The following is a 21,224-nucleotide window of genomic DNA, read 5'->3' as shown; positions in this document are numbered from 1 at the left end:
TCGATATTTATAACTAAACCAATGCAGATCCGCAAAGGTGGCCATCCAAATTTGGCCGCAATTAATTTTAATTAAAATGTAATTAATTATTTATTTTTGAACAATTACGTTCACTTGTAATTGTTAAAAAATATATTTCATTAGAAAGAAATATACCTGAGATACCGAGAAAGTTCAAGGTGCCATCCCTCACTTGGCCGCAACCTAATGTCAGCCAGGTGTAAACAGGTATAATTTCGTTAAATATATACGTTCATAATGTATTATCATGTTATACATACCAAATTGAAGATTAATTCTTTCCCTACATGATGAGATATAGTTGCCTATGCAAAAATGCCCGCAAATAGTGACTGCCAACGATTAAAGATAAATAAAAGCGAGAGAAACTTAAGATAAACACCCCATGTCGAATAAAGATAGAGCATCCCAGCTGCTTGTCGTTTTTATGCTACTGCGCATGCGTCCATAGATAAGGTGCTCAACTAGTAGCTCGCGTATTTGCTTGGAGTTTAAAATACTCCAAAAATTGAGCAGTAAAAATAATATGTCATAATAATTAATCTACCAAACTAGTGTTTTCAATATTTTTTTAATTATATTCAACTAAAACAATATTGATATGATTGCAATATTCAGTACGGTATTTAGTTGAGCACCTTGCCTATGGACGCATGCGCAGTAGCATAAAAACGACAAGCAGCTGGGATGCTCTATCTTTATTCGACATGGGGTGTTTATCTTAAGTTTCTCTCGCTTTTATTTATCTTTAATCGTTGGCAGTCACTATTTGCGGGCATTTTTGCATAGGCAACTATATCTCATCATGTAGGGAAAGAATTAATCTTCAATTTGGTATGTATAACATGATAATACATTATGAACGTATATATTTAACGAAATTATACCTGTTTACACCTGGCTGACATTAGGTTGCGGCCAAGTGAGGGATGGCACCTTGAACTTTCTCGGTATCTCAGGTATATTTCTTTCTAATGAAATATATTTTTTAACAATTACAAGTGAACGTAATTGTTCAAAAATAAATAATTAATTACATTTTAATTAAAATTAATTGCGGCCAAATTTGGATGGCCACCTTTGCGGATCTGCATTGGTTTAGTTATAAATATCGATAAAAATTATATTTTATTAATCAAACATATGAACGTATAAATCACGCGGTCGGATCTTAGACTATTATTTGCGGCCAGATTTAACTAGGCCCAAAAAAATAGCTTCAATTTGATACATAATTAATAAATGTACGTAATGAACGTATAAATGTATCGAAATCATACCTGTTTACACCTGACTTCGAAGAAGTGCGGCCAGGATTTTTTTAAATCTTTATGTTGAATTGCCGTGATTCTCGATATTTTATTTGAATAACAAGTGAACGAAATGTTTTCCTAAAAATCAATTACCATATAGATATAAAACATTCTTCTAATTATAAATGTATACATACATTTTTTGTTTTTTAGCAAATAACCGATGAGTGCACTAATCCTGCAGCCGGATCTTAGACCATACGTAGTACTTAACAATTAGTTCAGTATTGTAGTATTTAAAACTACATTCTTATCGTTTGGAAAAATATGTAGCGACGCGACGCAAGCACTTTTAACCACACGTGTGTCACATATTTGAAAGACGGTTTTTGAACATTTGGAATTTATTTGGTTGTGACAATCTGTGACCATGCCATGCCAGTTAGAAATTATCACTTCTATATTCAATAACGATGTACAGTCAAACCTGGATAAGCGAGAGTTCAAGGGAGAACAATCTCATTCTCGCTTATAGAGGTTTCTATATCTCGCTAATGCAGGTAACCCATGTTACCTGCATTAGCGAGACATGTGGTTTCTCTCTTATAGAGGTAAGGAGCCAGTACGAATGTAGTAAATATGTAATATGATAAAATTATGTGTATTTAAAGTAAATAATATAAATAAATAAAGCCCGACTGTCGCTTATAGAGGTAAAGATAAGTAGTCTCACTTATGGAGGTGCATGAGGGAAAAACGACTCTCTCTTACAGAGGTTTCTGTTTCTCGCTAATAGAGGTTTTAGGAACTTAAAATGACGGGTCCTGGCTATTACTCTCACTTACCCAGGTTTGACTGTAATTGAGTAAAACTGTATTTTTTTCAAGATACATTTTAGGTATGTATTAATTAATCGAAAGGGTCTCATTAGACAAGTGACCGCGAGGCCTATTTGGGAAGATATGGATTTTTCTAAATATTGTGATTTTTAATCTTGCTTATCGTAGGTATTAAGATGAGTATCAATAAAACTGTTATATCGGATTTAAATAGCGTAACTTCAAACTAATTAATTGTATTCAAAATGTACACCATAAACACGATTTAATTCTGTACGACGTTACAAACTAAATATGTCGAGAAACGCAAAAGTATGATACGTCAATTTAGATTTACTTCTTCCACGGGTCCCAGGAGTTAATTTTAACCCGATAAAACAGTTTTATAAGAGGTGTAACTTGACGATATTCTATAAGAAAGAATCGGAACAATAATAAGCCAAATTTTTTATGTAGCATCGCTTTGTAAGGTACAGTTGCAAAAGATCGTAAGGATACATCATGTCGAATGAATTTTTTAAATATAATTATTTAATTGCGATCACAATGGACACCACGTTGAAAATGAAGAATGACAATTGACAATCTCACGATATTTTGCGACGGTACAATTTTCTATTATAATTTTTAACACTCAAATTATACTTAGATTTTAAGAATAATGACAAGTATTAGACTGTTTGATAGTATTATGCAACATTTTTGTAATTAATCTTTAAATAAAAGTAGAACCTGACTTATGGATGGATGACCAAAGTTGTTTGAAGTTAAAACAAATATTGCAGTAACAAAAGAAAAGTGGATAGTGAAATGACACTTGGTTGCTTCACACCTTTCATAAATCTATAAAAAAAAATGGAAAAATTAGTTTGACTCGGCATGTAAGCTACAATTGTAGAGAAAATAGAAATATGTCTTATAAAATAAAGTTATCTAACAGCTACTGATGATAAAACATTAGTGTTTTGTTTTGATATACAATTTCAACTTAATTTAATATTTATTACAAAAATGTTTGAAATAATGATATCATTTATAAGAAGCTCACTATTGTGTATTTCAAAAATTCAATTGAATTTATGTAAAAATTTATAATAATCTTGCTCGTGGTATACAGTTTCAGTAAAAATGTAATAGATATTCTTATCACAACACCAACTATTGCACGAAACTTGAAACATTGGAATTATCAATTAATATTCTCCAGTGAATTATAGGCCAATACTTTAAACTTTAGTATGTTATTAAATAGGTTTTAAGTATTGGCCTATTCACAATAATTAAGATTTTGTAACCATTGTAGTAAATGAAAATAAAGTATATAAAAAAAATTGCCATTTTCTTTATCTAGTCTTAATTTATATATATATTTTTCTTTAAAAATCATACAACTTTTATGTGTTAAAAGAAATTTATTTAGAAACTTAATATTTACTTACAAACTAATTCAAGGTAACAAAATAGAAGATTTAAACTTATAATTGAAATTTTAAATCAGATATTATAAACAGCCATTAAAACTCATGAGCCTTACGTCCCTGAAAAAGCTCTTATGCTTTCCTTCTCATTATTATTATTTCTCTTTTAATTCTATGTCCCTTTCATTCTATTCTCATCTTTTTATTTGGTGACTCTTCATAAGCATCATCCAAGTTACGTTTAACTTTATTATTGAAATTTTCTTTATTGATAATTTTACTGACTCCTTTAGACTTTTTTGCTGTTTTTGGATAATATTCCTCTAACTTATGACTACATTCACCAGTCAGAGGTTCTAATATTATAGATTCATCTAGTTCCCTATTCTTTGGTGGTGATTCTATTAAGTCATAGTCCTGACTTTCTCCATATATTTGACTCTCAACAAGTTCACTTTTATTGTCTACATTTTCTTCGCCTATACTTTCTTTCACTTCGCCTTCTAACACTTGGCTTTCCACATCTTCTATTTCATTAGTATTGTCACTTCTATCAACTTCATTTTTCATATCACCATTATTATTTTTTATTTCTGAATCACTTTCTTCATCTGAATATATGATCTGGCGTTTTAGTTTGGATTTTGAGCTACCTGACGAAAATATTTAGTTTTTTTTAATAAAAATGTAATTATACATGAGAGATGCAAAACAACTATTTTAATAAAACACATAGAGAAAAAGTAATTGAAATTATAGACTGAATAGAATTATAGACTACTAAATTAAGTTAAAGTACTAAATACTTACCAGCATCGGAATCTTCTATTATTTTTTTTTCTTTTGTGAAAATAAATGTTGTTATTGGCTTCTGCCACTTAGGGATATCTCGAGGACAGACAGGATTACCACCAGAATAGCTCCGAGAAGACCTTTCACCTGTAATGATGAATGATCCAAGGCTTTGACAATAAGAGCAAACATTTAACTTTACTTGCTTTATAAATCAGTAAGCATGCACCAATGCAAAATAATCAAATAAAGTCTTTGTAATTACCTGATGAACTGCTATTACTTGGTGGTGGAGCAGCACTACATCTTGCCTTGCTGCTTTTACCCATAGACACTGAAAGACAATTAATATTAATTCTCTCAAATTACATCAAGAAATGTATTCGAATTTATAACAACTTTTTGTAGATAAACAATAAATAAATTTTAGAATATAAGTTAGTACCTACTTAGTAATTAAGATATCTTTAGGTGCTTACCCTTTGCACCTACAGATGCCTTGGTCCTCGCCATTATTCTCTCAGTGTGTTCCTCAAATTCTATTACTAACACTTATCAAAACAGAACGAAAATAAGAGAATCTACAAAATTACTGAACATCAGAACTATAACAAAAAGTAATCGAAATACGACATACGAATTACAAATTGAAAAAAATTACTTGTATTTCTATTTGCCGCCAATTTAATGTTGACGTTTGACATTCGACAAAGAAATTAAATAATTTAATTTGAAGTAATTAGGATATAATATAATGTATTCTGTGGTGATTAGTATGAACTGTGATACCATAGATAGTCGATCAGTCAGAACTGGACTCGTCCAGTTTAGAAAATAGATTTTCTAAACTGGACGAGTCCAGTGTAGATACAGATGTGGATCAACGGAATGACCGAAAAAGAATGCGACTAGGTAAAATTTGCAAACACTGCAACAAAAGGAAAAAAAGATTCGATCCGACGCGTTGGAACAAACAAAAGGACACTGATTGTTCGTGCCAAATACCGGAAATTGAAATTCCCTCAATATATTCTGGGCTTAAGAACGCTAATGCTCTAGATAGTTTTCAGAACAAAGTAGACCGTGTAGATACTACAACTGTTAATACCCAACAGCACCCATCACCTCCATCAGACGTTTCTGAGTCCATAAAAAATCCTATAGGCCGAACGTTTTATGAGGCCTATGACATAGGGCCATTCGTAGTTCATGCGCAAAAAGTTTCTTCAGATACGGACATCTCCTCCCTACACCCCGTCCAATTTGGGTATTTCCTCAAGAAAAATTCTTTTAAAAACATAATTAATGGTAGCATCAAAAGGATAGGCAGAAACCGAATTTCCCTATCATTCTCAGACCACAAATGTGCAAACGAATTTATTAATAACCCTTGCCTGGCAAGAAAAAGTTACAAAGCTTTTATTCCCTCATTTAATGTGACCCGAATGGGCCTGGTGCGAGGCGTACCCGCGGAATGGTCTCCCGAAGAGATATTAGACAACACTCTGCCTGTAGGCAGCGGAGGAATTATAAAAATTAGACGACTAAATTATAAAGTACGTAACAGCAGCCCTCCTGAGTGGAAGCCATCACAGACTATTGTAATAACTTTCAATGGTCAAACCCTACCTAAACATGTATTTCTCTGCTACAATGCCCTACTCGTGGAACTTTACGCTTACCCCACTATTCAGTGCTATTCTTGTTGCCGATTTGGTCATACTAAGTCTAATTGTAACTCTCGGCCCCGCTGTTACAAGTGTGGCCATACTGGGGACACCTGCACCTGCCGCCACTTGCTGTCTATGTTCTGGTCTATACCTTGCTACAAACAGAAAGTGTCCAGAATATGAACGGCAGACTAAAATTAAATTGTATATGGCTCAGAAATGTGTATCTTATTGAAATAAGACAAAACCTTTAAAGAATATAAGGTTTTAATAAGCTAAATTAACAGTAAAATATTTTGGTTACATTTTGATACATTGACAAAAGTTAGTGTCTAAACAGATTGACAATGTCATCAGTTTATAATAGTATCATGTAAGAAGTTTACATCAAAGAAGTTTACATCATTTTCCCGCACTATTTTAAAATACTATAATCTTTTAATATTTCTGGTATTTTACGGACGCGGCCAGATCGACGAAGTGTTGGCTCCGGCGGTGATGATGATGGTAACTCTTTGCTAGATCAACGAAGTGTTGGCTCCGGCGTTGGTGATGATGGTAGATCAGTCTCTAGCTCTCTGCTATTATCAAGTACCACAGGTCCCGTCTCATTAGATGAAGGAATTTCCAAGTTTTGGTCTTCTGTTTCCGTATGTGGTTCTGTGACGTTATTATTGTCATTATTTATTTGCAGATCTACCCCTTCTGAACCCAATGGTGCTAAATGACGATGACACCGTTGTTTCTCGACCATCTGGGAACCGAATGTATGAATAATCAGGATTGCTGTGTATCAATTCAACCTCTTCTACTATTGGCTGATATTTATTTGTACAATTAAATTTCTTCATCAAGACTTGTCCAGAATTTGTAAGCCACGATGGAACAGAAGTGCCGTTAGTAGATCGTTTTGGGTGTCTAAACATTATTTTATGTGGAGTGCAATTTATGGCTATACAAAGTAAAGATCGAATTGAATGTAAGGCTTGTGGTAATACTTGCTCCCAATTTTCTACCGAAAGATTCTTCGTCTTCAGCGCCAAAAGAATCGTTCTCCAAAGAGTAGAATTCAATTTTTCTATTTGACCATTACCTTGAGGGTTAAGTATAAGCTGTAGTTCTATTTTATTTATTTATTAACACTTCGTTGCAAAAAACGATAAATCAAACACAATACAAAAAAAATTATAAGGGATGCAACGGGCGGCCTTATCGCTAATAAGCGATCTCTTCCAGGCAACCCTAGTTAAAGAAAAAACTAAAAAAAAAGAAACATGATTCGTGCGAGAAGTGCAGAAACAAATGTTATATAAAAAAAAAATATATATACATAGTACCTTAATCTAAAGTAATACAAAAAAAAAATATTAACAACAGACTAAAAACTTAAAAGCTAATCTTACAAATACATGGACAGCAAATAGTGATGTAAAAGGAAACATAAGATTTATACAAGTCACGATTGATCAGGATAGGATAAGGTTAAGAAATGTTTATGCAGAAGAGTTTTAAAAGATGATAGAGAGGTAGCCAATCGTACGGAGTCGGGCAGCGTATTCCACAACTTAATGGCGGAGATCGTGAATGAATTGCCTAAGAAGGATGAAGTGTGAGAAGGAATTTCCAATAAACATCTATTAGAAGAGCGTAACATATAGTTAGAAGGACCTAAGAATTTAAAGTTATTTTTGAGATAAGAAGGGGTTTTCGGATTTAAAAGAATTGAAGAAGATGAGCGTGACGTCTGAATCGAATAGGTAGCCACCCCAGCTGCCTGCGGAATTTAGACACATGGTCATATTTCCTAAAACCAAATATGAACCGTATGCAGAAATTCTGCATGCGTTCGATCTTGTCAAGTAGCTCTTCGTTCAAATCAGAGGAGCATGAGTCCGCATAATCGAGAATAGGAAGCAGAAGAGACTGCGCTAACATAGTTTTAGTGCGGATAGGAAGGAAATTAGAAAGACGTTTCAGAGTAAAAGAAGCGGCGTAAAGTTTACGGCTGATCTCCTTTACGTCATGACCCCAGGAAAATGTTTGGTCAAAGAAGACCCCAAGGTTTTTAACAGTCTTATTGAGGGTCAAGGCCACACCGTCAAGGTAAACACCAGGGAGCTGAGCCCATTTGACTCTTGAAATAAAGAAAGGGCTTCCGATGATGATGACTTGACTCTTGGCAGGATTAATTTGAAGACCAAAGTCTTTACTCCAGTTGGCTATGTTTTCAAGATCATCATTCATCGCCTGTATTGCAAGAGGAAGCTCATCCAGTGTAGACTGAACGTAGATTTGGAGGTCATCAGCGTAAAGGTGATAACTAGCGGATAGATGTGCAGTCAGGGTATTGATAAAGATAGAAAAAAGAAGAGGTGAAAGAACGCCACCCTGCGGAACACCAGCACTTATACTATTCCACTGAGAGTAAGCATCATTCATTTTAATACGCTGCCGACGACCGTTAAGATAGCTATGAAACCAGTCAATAGCGGATGGACAGATATTCATAGAGCGAAGCAACCCAAGCAGAATTTCAAAGTTCACAGTATTGAAAGCATTGCTAAAGTCAAGCAGAGTGAGAACAGTGAGCTGCCCACCATCCATCCCTCGGCGAATGTCGTCACAAACTTTAACCAATGCAGTAGTCGTGCTATGCCCCGGGCGGAAACCCGATTGGAGAGGGTCTAGAATTGAGTTTTTATTCAGAAATCCGCCAAGCTGCGAGTGTATAAGGCGCTCTAGAGCTTTAGATAGGAATGGTAGAATAGAAATGGGCCGGAAGTCAGAAAAGTTAATGGGATTGGGCCGTTTGGGAATAGGAATAACTAGACTATCCTTCCAAGAAGTAGGGAATTTACCACTAGTAACTGAATAATTAAAAATATGAGTAATAACTTGAAGAATAGCTGGCAAGATAGGCAAGATCATAGCACGACTAACTTGATCACATCCGACAGCATCCGACGAGATAGACAGGATGCAACCCTCCACTTCGGGCTCGGTGAATTCAGTGAAGTTAAAAGGCATGAAGTTTGGAGTTGGAAGAGAAGCTAGTTTATTGATTGTCTTCCTAAGAGAAGACTTATCGTGGGCAGGAGAACAGGTGAAGTGAGAGTTAAGGTTGTTTATATCTATTATATATCTGAAGAAATTACATTCTGTGCAGATCTGCCAATCCCCAAGGTTTTGAGGAACTTCCAGATTTTTTAGGTGTCACCATTGGATACTGAGTCGTGGATATGTTGCCTTTGAGCATCACGACAGCGAGTATTACAACGATTGCGAACTACTTTATATTTTTCGCGCTCCGCATCAGATTTGGCAGTTCTCATTTTAGCTATGGCTCTGTTTTTTTTGTGCCTAAAAAATATGCCTGGTTTTGGTCAGGAACTCAGATATGGTGATGCCGGTCCCCTTTAAGCCCGACTTAGCCAACCAAATTTTGTCCTTGTCACAGTGTTCCCTTAGCTTAATTAGTACAGGGCGGGGCTTATCATCACGTTTTATGCCCACTCTGTGACACCGACTAAAACTAGCTTCACTTACATTAGGGCATTTGAGCAGAACGGATAACATGTTAGCAATTGTCCCTGGGTTCTCATCCTTAGACTCATTTATGCCATGCAACAACAAACACTTACGCCTGCTGCGTATTTCCTGCTCCTCTTGCACTTTAAAAAGAATTTCCATTTGAGCCTGGAGATTCTTGAGACAGAACAGTACTGAGATTTTGAATGCCTCAAACTCCCTAGTTAGTGGTGTTTGCTCGAGGGATGGAGACCTTTCCTGTGCTGCCGAGAGCCGCTGCTGGAACTCATCCATTTTGGAGGACACCATTACAGACACATCCATCAATGACTTTTTTAGTTCTTCCATAATAATGGAATAGGTTGTTGAGAAATAAAAGATGAAGGTAGTTTACAACAAGAAAATTCTACTTTGGGATAATTATTGTTATCAGAAGGATATAATTAAGGAAAAATTAGCGATTCATATGCAATATAACACTAGTACATCACTAACAGTGTAAGAAATATAATTTGAGTTAAAAAACTATTTTTAATTAGCACAAAACACAGAGATACACCAATACGTGTTTACACTACCCACACAAGTTCCACAAGTTCCACACTAGTGGCAATACCTCGAACATGTAAAAATTCCTGTACTTCGGCAGAGAGAAATGCTGTTCCGCGATCTGAATGAACGTAAGAAGGCATGCCGAATATCATAAACAAGTTGTTGAGGTGTTTAATCACTGTTTTCGAGCTCACATCCAAACATGGGAAAGCAAACGGGAAACGTGAAAATTCGTCAATCACGGTAAGTATGAATTTGTTATTATAGTTTGTTGGAACTGGTCCTTTAAAATCTAAGCTAAGGTGTTCAAAAGCAGCCGTCGCTTTAACAAGTTTCCTCTGGTCATCAAAAGTATTTCGGAAGAATCTAGGTTTTACTTCAGAGCAGGTTTGACAATATTTTGTCATTGTTCTGACTTCTTCAATGGAATAGGGAAGGTTTTTAGAGCGAACCCAGTGAAACATTCTCGTTATGCCTGGATGACAAAGAGCCTCATGCAGCGAGAAAAGTTTTGCAGTACGTGTTTCTACAGTGGCACAAACTCGGGATAGTGCATCAGCAGCATAGTTCTCTTTCCCCGGTCTGTATATAATATCAAATTTGAAAACAGCTAGTTCCAGTCGCCGTCTTTGAATCTTTTCATTCTTTATCTTACTTGTATGTTTCATATTAAACATAAAAGAAACCGAGCGTTGGTCAGTTACCAACTTAAAGTGTCTACCGATAAGGAAATTTCTCCATTTCTTCAATGATTCAACAATGGCGTAAGCTTCTTTTTCAATGGCGGAATGGTTTTGTTCGCTTGAATTCAAAGTTCTTGAGAAAAACGCCACTGGTCTAGAATTTTGCGTAAGTACTGCTGCAATGGAATGATCGGAAGCGTCAGTTTCGACTGTAAAAGGTATATTTACATCAATTGCATGTCTAGAAGACTTTGCTATATCATTTTTCAGGCCTTCGAAACATTTAATTTGCTCGCTTGTGAGCGGAAAAGTAGTCGTATTAGCAAATGAGTGGATCCGTTCAGAAAAGTTTGGAATCCATTTATGGTCTAAGATCCCGATATACAACGACCTTCACCGAGATGCTTATTTAATGAAACGTATTTTATATTTAATTTATTATGTCAATAAATATAATCCATATGGGTTGTCTAGCAAATTTCAGTCCAGAGTATGTTTAATTAATAATTTAAAAAAAATATTTTTTGAAACATTTCACCGGTATGATTATTAGATAAATTCTATACCAATCGAAAGTATGAAGCCCATAGAATATGCAAACTTTATGCTGCCCATTCTTTTCCGGTCACAACTATCGGGTTGCCAGGTATAAACAGGTAAATCTGTACTAGCATTTGCAACGGTCTGTTTATTGAATGAAATTTAAATGAAATTAAAGATTATTTTATTCTGAACACGGTGGTATAGGGTTGGCTGCGAAAAATCAGTCCAGAATTGCGGTTGTCGAATTTTAAAAAGTAAAATATTGCATCAAGTGAATGTGTGCGACTGATAGGTCCCAACCGACCATCCCATGCGATAGAAGAGGACACAGCATAGCAGCTGTTTAAAGTCCACCCACTTAAAGAAAGAGAGTGCGCATGCTATTTGGGCTTGGAAAAGAAAAGGATAGCGATGGACTCGTATATACTATGCATCATTTTGGAGTAGTTTATTATTTAAATAGAGAAATAGTTATTTAATTTTTTTTTATCAATTAATTATTTATTTGTATATTTTTTATGTGACACTAAAGTATATTTACATCTTTAGTAAAAAAGAAGGTTATAGTGATTCATATATAATACTAGCCTGATTAAAAATATTGATTGAAAAAAATTAAAAAAATTACTACATGCAAATTATAAATCTATAAATATATGTGAAACTTGAGCCTGAGAACTGCGGATGGTTCTTAGATGAATATTTAAAACCAGTAGGATTCATTGGGGATCATACACCTTTAAAGATAGAAGACATTGTCGAAAAAAGTGAAACAGAGAGTGATGACGAAGAAGATTCAGAAGTTGAAGATCGTAGTTTTATGTCCGATGACTCGGATTCTGAATAATTTAAAAAAATAATTGTATTTTTAATTTTTTACAATAAATAGAAGTAATTTTTTTATTGTTGTTTTTTTTATTTTGTCTTCTTTTAATAAAAATAAAATTTGCAAGATTACCCTGATTAAAAAAAAACACTTTTATGGGTTATGATTTTTTTCCAATAGTTTCAATTTACTTCAATTTCTCTGTTTACATTTATAGATTTATAATTTGCATGTAGTAAATTTTTTTAATTTTTTTCAATCAATATTTTTAATCAGGCTAGTATTATATATGAATCACTATAACCTTCTTTTTTACTAAAGATGTATATGTTAACGTAAAACTGTAAATACCTGATTAATAAGAATAATAGATTGTAATCTATCTCGCGAGATTATAAACTGTCGAAAGATTGTGAACCTCAGCGTACTGCTTACAATTTAACGTATTATTATTCGGTAGATTGTAATCTATCGAAGTGAAGCCGTCAAATTGTGAAACGGTACGCACCTCGAGCGCTGATTGGTCGGCTTTATAGTAGACCGTTATATGTCCATAGAGTTAGGAATGAAACAAGGGTATCGGTCAAATAAAATGAATGCACTTCAAAAATTAGTATTTATTACTTAGTAGGTAATCAATAATTCTGACATCACATGATAAAAAAAAAATATATCAAAATAAAAAAATCAGAAACGTAACAATATTTTCTCTTCAAACACAAATTAAATTTGAAAAATTAGTTCAATTTTCTTTCATTTCATTTCCAACACTAACTTAGTTATCATTCAAACTTCTTTGGTCAATCACAGATTAATTTTACTTCCCAATAATTTCATATAACTAATTCTAAAGCTGTGAGTTACTTACAACACGACATCAATTTACATTCATCAAAACAATCAATTTACATTCGACAACAAACAAACAAATATGGTGGCGCGGGGCACATTCTGTTCTATTAATCAGCGCGCGAGGTGCGAACCGTTTCACAATTTGACGGTTTCACTTCGATAGATTACAATCTACCGAATAATAATACGTTAAATTGTAAGCAGTTCGTTGAGGTCCACAATATTTCGACAGTTTACAATCTCGCGAGATAGATTACAATCTAACGGTGTTTACAATTTTACGGTGACATATATATATATACTTTAGTGTCACAAAAAATATACACATAAATAATTAATTTATTAAAAAAAAATTAAATAACTATTTCTCTATTTAAATAATAAACTACTCCAAAATGATGCATAGTATATACGAGTCCATCGCTATCCTTTTCTTTTCCAAGCCCAAATAGCATGCGCACTCTCTTTCTTTAAGTGGGCGGACTTTAAACAGCTGCTATGCTGTGTTTTCTTCTATCGCATGGAATGGTCGGTTGGGACCTCTCAGTCGCACACATTCACTTGGAGCAATATTTTACTTTTTAAAATTCGACAACCGCAATTCTGGACTGATTTTTCGCAGCCAACCCTATACCACCGTGTTCAGAATAAAATAATCTTTAATTTCATTTAAATTTCATTCAATAAACAGACCGTTGCAAATGCTAGTACAGATTTACCTGTTTATACCTGGCAACCCGATAGTTGTGACCGGAAAAGAATGGGCAGCATAAAGTTTGCATATTCTATGGGCTTCATACTTTCGATTGGTATAGAATTTATCTAATAATCATACCGGTGAAATGTTTCAAAAAATATTTTTTTTAAATTATTAATTAAACATACTCTGGACTGAAATTTGCTAGACAACCCATATGGATTATATTTATTGACATATTAAATTAAATATAAAATATGTTTCATTAAATAAGCATCTCGGTGAAGGTCGTTGTATAGCGGGATCTTATACTATTAGAATAATGTGCGAACATGCCGAGTGTCCTTCTTAAGGTCGGTAAATCGCTTGGTGCAGGTAAATTAATCAGTGGCTTGAGTCGCTCACTGTCAGGTTTAATTACGTGGTTTTGAATATTATAGCCTAGAATATTAATTGACTCTTGAGAAAATTGGCATTTTAGCATACTTAGTGTTAAACCGTTTTTCTTTGCGGCATTCATCAAACTTTCTAAGTTATGATCGTGTTCTTGAAGAGTACGGCCACAAATAGTTATATCATCAAGATACGCATATGTGTTTTGAAGCTTTTCTTTCCTTATAATCCAATCGATTGTTCGTTGGAAACTCGAAACACCATTTGTTACTCCAAAAGGGATACGCCTGAACTGGTACGAATTTCCGAGCGCTTCAAAAGCGGTAAATTTTCTTTCTTTGGGTAGTATAGGTACTTGATGGTACGCGCTTTTCAAGTCTATTAGGCTGAAAAATATATTATGTGTTCCGTATGACGTCCGAGGTCCATTATGAGAGTACATCGTTTCCTTTTCCGCCCAAATCGCTAGTATCCGACCTTTTCCCACCACGTGACACCGCCGCCAGCGCCCAGCGTTTGAAACTGGAACTAACTTTTTATCGCGCTAAAGCAAGCCGCCAGAGTTCTTGTTCATTGTTGCGTCGTTTTTCGTCTTGCACAGTCGCTAGTGCACACTTAAAATTTATTTTCAAAGTGGAAATAATTATTTCGTAAAATGGTTAACTCGGTTTTCACGTTAAGAATATAAAATGGCTAATGAAAGTGCTAAAATCCGTGTAAATGTGTTGGCCACGCGGTCAAACGTGCCTCACCCGAGCTTTACAAAGCCGTCTCATATCACGGGAGATATTGTCTCTGCAAGTTCTGACAAGCCGAGGTCTTCGCAAAGTTCGAGTACGAGTGAAGAGGATGAAGAACCGCCGCCACAACATAGAAGTAATAACCACGTGCGCAGTAATTCACGTGATTATTCTCAGGTTTGAGCAATTGTCGCAGTAATTGGTGAGTCACCTTAATAATACTTTTTTACAATTATGCTGCGTCGTCTAGCATGTTACATGAAGTGACCGAATCTAATAATGCAAACCTACACGACCCTTTTTTGAACCATGCGGGGCTGTATTTAATGATATTGCTCATTTAGACGTGTCGGTTCAAGAACCTCCGAGTTATAAATTATAATATTAATTTCAATGCAGAGGTTTTTACATTTCTGATTTGAACTGTGTACGTTATATTGATATACAAAAGAAATACGTTGCTTTTCCTGCTTTTACCGATTTAAAAATGAGTTTATCAATAAAGCGTTACGTAGCGTTTTAGTGGACTTCAGTCGAACGCGGTTCTTAATTTAAATTCTATACATAATAAATTGCAAGAATGTTTTGGTCAAACTTTAAAAACACGTTAGAGAAGATTTACATAAAATTTCCACCCCTCTGTACTCCGACATGTTTAATCCTGAAAAAATTTTCTACGTCCCCTCACGGGACGCCTGGCAGATGTGAAACATCGAAATTATTTTGTTAAAATAACGATGACAATTTATTGAATAATTATTTATTTTCATTTAAATACAATAATTTACGAATTTATTTCAAATCGTGACTACTTAATTCGTTTAATCAGTGACTTCGAAATACACACACCGTACACACTACTGCATATAGACTGTATACATACCATCATATAGCGTGGCATCGCCACGGCATTTGTCGCCACACCAGAAATCGGTTTTACGTGCGGCTATAGATGTTTCACATCAAAAGGGGGGCGCAAATATAACAATCCAAATAAATACCAATATAAGTGACTCGATGGGCTTTTCGGTCGAATGTTTAAGGAACTATCACAAAAATTAGGCGAAATAAAAACCTCCTTTTTTCATTCTAAAAATAATAACCTCCGCTCGAATACCTTTCAATCGGTTCATGAAACCAGAACCTTTTCATCTGTTTCATCACCACCAAATGCCAAATTTCCTACAAAAAGGCGATTGGATGGTGAAGCTGGATCTCAGGCAATCCTACTATCATGTACCGATTTCCCTCGAACATCGTTACTTTCTGCGTATCGGTTACGAGGGAAGGCTCCTTCAAATGACTTGTCTACCTATTGGGTTGGGCATAGCTCCGAAAATGTTTGCTTCGGTGACAAATTGGACAGCCGAGCTATAACGCCGTCAGGGCTTAAGAGTGATCGTTTTCTTGGACGATTACTTACTGGTCCACCAGGACAGAACAATTCTTAACTCCCAGGATCTCATAGCCATGACCTTTTTGAAGAATCTGGGCTGGACCATAAATTTAGAGAAGTCGATATGCACTCCAACGAGGTCGATCGATTTTCTGGGTATCACGTGGGACACACTATCAAATACAAAGTCCTTACCCGCAGAAAAAGTTATCAAAATTCGTCAGTGCCTGATAACACGCTTGTCAGCCGGCAAATTGGACCCTCAAGCAGGCCCAACGCCTCTTAGGGTATCTCAATTTTGCGACCTTCATCACCCACCGGGGAAGGTTGCATTGCCGAACGCTGCAGCGACACAGCAATGTATTTAGGAGAGCTCCTCTTTGCCCGAGTTCTCTTGCAGAGGTGATTCAGGACATGGTATGGTGTTTGCACAACCTCAGTCACAAAACACCGATTCACTTCAAAACAAGGCCTGTGAATTACATTGTCACCGATGCCTCGGATCTACATTGGGGAGCGCTATTCAACAACAAACCCCTGAATGGTTCTTGGACTCAAAGTCAGATTGAGTGGCATTGCAATTTAAAGGAGATGCACGCTGTGGTAGCAGGTATCTCTTTGACATCCGAAGTCCTTAAGAACTCGATGGTAATTCTGCAAAGCGACAGCAAAACTGTTGTATCGTACATAAAAAACGAAGGAGGAACAAGGTCCCAAATGCTGTTAAAATTGACAAAAGATCTTCTGGCACTGACGGACAGTTTGAATATTGTACTTATCCCTCACTTCCTTGCCGGGAATGTACAACGTGGAAGCCGATTACCTCTCCTACCATCCGCGCAATCGCACGGGCACCAATTGGCATCTCTTGAAAGAGGCAACCACGGACATATTCAGACGATGGGGAACCCCTGAAATAGATCTTTTCGCGTCACGAGAGGCTCTTGTTGTGGCAAGTTATGTGTCGCTAGACTTATTAGACTCCAACACTTGCTTCACCTCGCCTTCAGCAAATGCTGGCGATACGATCTAGCGTGGATATTTCCACCGCCAGTACCTCTACCTCGAGTGCTGCACCATCTCAACTTATCTCAAGGGAAGTTCATAATAATAGCAAACAGGTGGAGGAAGCCTTTTTGGCGCCGGGATTTAAAAGGCCGAGCACTTGCACCCTCGCTACCAATACGGAATCGAAACAAAACCCTGATAAATACCGTAACGGGTCAACCTCCTCCTCAAGGGCAGAAATTACAGTTGGAAGCGTGGCTGATTTTGGCTGGAAAACACGAGACGAAAAACAACTTATTTCGTCGTGTTTGAGATCTTCAACAAGGAAAACATATGCCCCTATTTGGTATAAATGGGTAAATTGGTGTCAACATAGTAATATAAACTGTCGACTCCCGGCTCCTGATGTAACTAGATACTTAGCAAACCTATTTCTAAAGGATCATCTGGCATAGATATCTATATATCTAAATCTATTATCTATATATCTAAATAGATCTATATCTATTTTAGTTCACAAATCTGACATAGTATCAATTTGTGAGTCTCTAAGCGATGTTAAAATTTCATCTAATAAATTAGTAAACAATATCCTTAAAGCGCTAGCTCAATCCTATCTATAGCTAGACCAATCGCGCAGTAATTGCCAGTATGGGATGCGGGGATAGTTATAAATTATTTGAAAAGCCTAAAACTAGATGAGCAAAATTTATTTCATATATCGAAACGCACAGCCACTATAATTTTATTGGCTTCTGGGCATAGAGTTCATGATTTGACTCTCTTGCATCGAGTCTCACAATTTTATTGATAACGGTGATACAATCACTTTGCATCCGGTTTTCGGTTCTAAAACAGATACAGGAACGTATAGACAGTCAAGTTGGACATTTTTATCTTCCACGGAGAAGCATCTTAATCCCTTACTTTAGCTTAGGACACTCATAACTGTCTCTAATAATAGGTGAGGCTCCTTGACAAATTTGTTTATTACAACCAGATATCCTGTAAGACCTGCTACGCCCACAATTTTTAGGGGCTGGGTTAAGAAACCCCTTTTGGAATCAGGTATCGAAGCATCTCGGGGTAGTTGATCAGCTGTTGCTTCGCTAAATTTTTTTAGAAACAAATGATATTCTTGCCTTAGCAAATTGGCGTCATGAAAGTACATTAGAGATATATTGTTGTCGAAATCTAGATAATAATAGTCAGAATGCTGAGACTCAATAAGAAGTCTCTTTCTCAGTACTTTCGGCCGCTTCATGATTAGGGAATGCAATCCCGACTCGAGATCGTAAATTCAAGATTCCGCGGGATTAGAAATATCAATCCAGCGGGATCCCGAGATTTTCGGGATCTCGTCCAAGTTAAAAAAAATTGAATTTCACATGACTGAATACGATGAAAACTGCTTCTTTGTGTTAATGACGTTAATTATTTGAAAGAAAACTAAGGCTAACTTAATAATTAACAGTTTTACTAACATAAACATAATCAAAACAAAAGTAGATATAGTTTAAGGAGATTAAAAAGTAGTTAATTTTGAAAGTAACTTCTTTAAAAAAAGTGTATCAAGAATGCTATCTGATAACCGGCATCTAATGTTCGTTGCGATGTCCAGCTGCTGAGAATGCTCTCTCCAACTCATCACTGGTTGGCAACAGCGTGAATAAGCAATTTTATTATGTAAACTGCAAAAATCGCCCCCTTGTTCCTCCACACTCAAATAAATCAATTTCTTTTTTTATTACTGACTCTAATATGTCTATGTTGCTTGGCAATTGGAAAGTCTCGTTACCTTTCCATTGCTCCAAATCATCTTGAAAATTTTCGGATTTTTCATCGAAGAGATCAACTTTTCTGACAGAGTAGTTTTTAGGTCTTCTAGCTTTCGAATCATGAAACGCAACGTATGTTCTGCACTAAATAAATCAGTATCTCCCAATCCCGTCAATCTCGAACGGGATCTCGTCATATTGTGCTTCGGGATTGATCCCGAAAAATTACACGGGATCTCGCGAGATCAGGATCCCGCGGGATCGGGATTGCATTCCCTATTCATGATAAGCCAAGTTTTCTACTTCATTATAAACAATAAAAAAATTGTTATTATGTTTATTAAATTATGCTAAAGCTTAGGCTTTAATTAGCTTGTATTGTTTATTTCATCATGATTCTATCGGAAATAAATAATTCAAATCACATTGTTGCGTTTTTAGTTATTATATACGTATAACTTTACAAGCCACCAGGAGATAACAAACACGTCTCTCATAATGGACCTCGGACGTCAAACGGAACACATAATATAGAAATTTTACCTAAAAATAAAATTTGTATTATGTTTCCTAAGACGTCCGAGGTCCAAACAAGCTCTTCCTGGTTCTCTTATTATGAGACAAACAATGAACAAGAACTCTGGCGGCTTGCTTTAGCGCGATAAAAAGTTAGTTCCAGTTTCAAACGCTGGGCGCTGGCGGCGGTGTCACGTGGTGGGAAAAGGTCGGATACTAGCGATTTGGGCGGAAAAGGAAACGATGTACTCTCATAATGGACCTCGGACGTCTTAGGAAACATAATACAAATTTTATTTTTAGGTAAAATTTCTATATTCTTTGCCACTTTCGAAACTTAGTCCTTAATGTTTGGTAAAGGGTACGCGTCGAGTTCTGCGTAACGTTTAATTGTCTGAGAGTAATCAATCACAAGACGTTTTCTATGAGTTTCGGTTTTTGTTATTAGTACTTGGGCCCTCCACGGTGATTTACTTTCTTCAATCACGCCTTCTTCTGTAAGGTTTCTGATTTCCTCTTTAATAAATTCACTATCCTCTTTGCTGTGCCTTCGAGACTTAATAGCAATAGGATTGCAGTTGGGAGATACATTTGCAAAAAGCGGTACAGCTGGTACTGATGCTTCGGCTACGTTACATACTTGAAGTGGATGTTTTGGCCCACCGAAAGAGAACTCTAGCGATAAATGTTCTTCGAGGACGTCATGGCCGATAATTATATCAGCACAAAGATTTTTCACGATAAGAAGATTCACATTATCATATTTATGATTTCCAATTTTCAGGCTTTGCAAAGTTTGACCTTCTACTTGTGAAGTATGATTAAGAGAGTCCATAGAAATAATCTGATTGCAGGATTTTCTTTTTAACCCGCATAGTCTTGCAAAACTGTCATTTATAAAACTGATGGAGCTGCTGGTGTCGAGAAGTGCCTCTGCTCTTATTCCTCGAATATACTCGGGTACAGTTGCTTTGTGTAATGAATAAGGTGACGTTGCTGTGATACAAGAAAGATTTTCAGTACCTACTACCATACAATTTGTAGGTTTAGAAGAGCTTCTGCAAACAGTGGCAAAGTGCCCCTTCTTGTTGCAGAGCTGACAAGACTTTTCAAATGCAGGGCAGTTCTTACGAGGATGCATTTGTCCCCCACAAAAGAAACATTTTCGTCGTCGAGGATTATTAACAGAAGAGCAGGTCCCGTCGTGCACAGTTTGTGATTTGGGACAGACTAATTTAGGTTCTTCTTCAACGGCATTTAAAGACACAGTATGGAAGCTTTGAGAGTTGATCTCTGCAGTTTCTAGAGAGAGTGCTTGGTTGTAAGCTTGATCAAGTGTTAGATTTAAGTTTTCTAAAAGCCTTTGTCTGATTTTATGCGATGATATACCGGATATGAAAGCATCACGCACGCTATCGTTTTTGTTTGATTCTGCATCAACAGCCGCAAAGTCACAATCTTTAGTAAGTAGTTTCAAAGCTTGTAAATATATGTCGATACTTTCTTCTGGTCGTTGTTTCCTTGTTGCTGACATGTGTCTAGCAAAAATCAGATTTTTTGGTTTTACATACAGTTTTTGCAGTATTGTGATCGCTTTTTCGTAGTTCGTGGCTTCGCTTATATATGTGTAGATATTTGGTGATATATGATTTATCAGGAGCTGAAACTTTATGCTGTCCCATTTTTCTGGCGGAGGAACCGACTGTGCATCTGTTTCTG

At 36.0% G+C, this 21,224-nt stretch overlaps 1 protein-coding gene across 1 annotated transcript; it reads right to left on the bottom strand.

Moving 5' to 3' along the window:
- Positions 1-3,505: 3,505 nt before the first annotated feature.
- On the bottom strand, positions 3,506-5,012 carry LOC125061626. Its single transcript, XM_047667139.1, has 4 exons — positions 4,803-5,012; positions 4,589-4,657; positions 4,342-4,470; positions 3,506-4,184 (listed from the first exon to the last, which is right to left on the bottom strand). Exons 1-4 carry the CDS (start codon positions 4,834-4,836, stop codon positions 3,715-3,717), a joined length of 702 nt encoding a protein of 233 aa, XP_047523095.1. The 5' UTR covers positions 4,837-5,012; the 3' UTR covers positions 3,506-3,714.
- Positions 5,013-21,224: the final 16,212 nt, after the last annotated feature.

The sequence above is a fragment of the Pieris napi genome, chromosome 23 (assembly GCF_905475465.1).
Source record: "Pieris napi chromosome 23, ilPieNapi1.2, whole genome shotgun sequence".
NCBI lineage: Eukaryota > Metazoa > Arthropoda > Insecta > Lepidoptera > Pieridae > Pieris > Pieris napi.
This window is presented reverse-complemented; position numbering and strand designations above follow the sequence as displayed.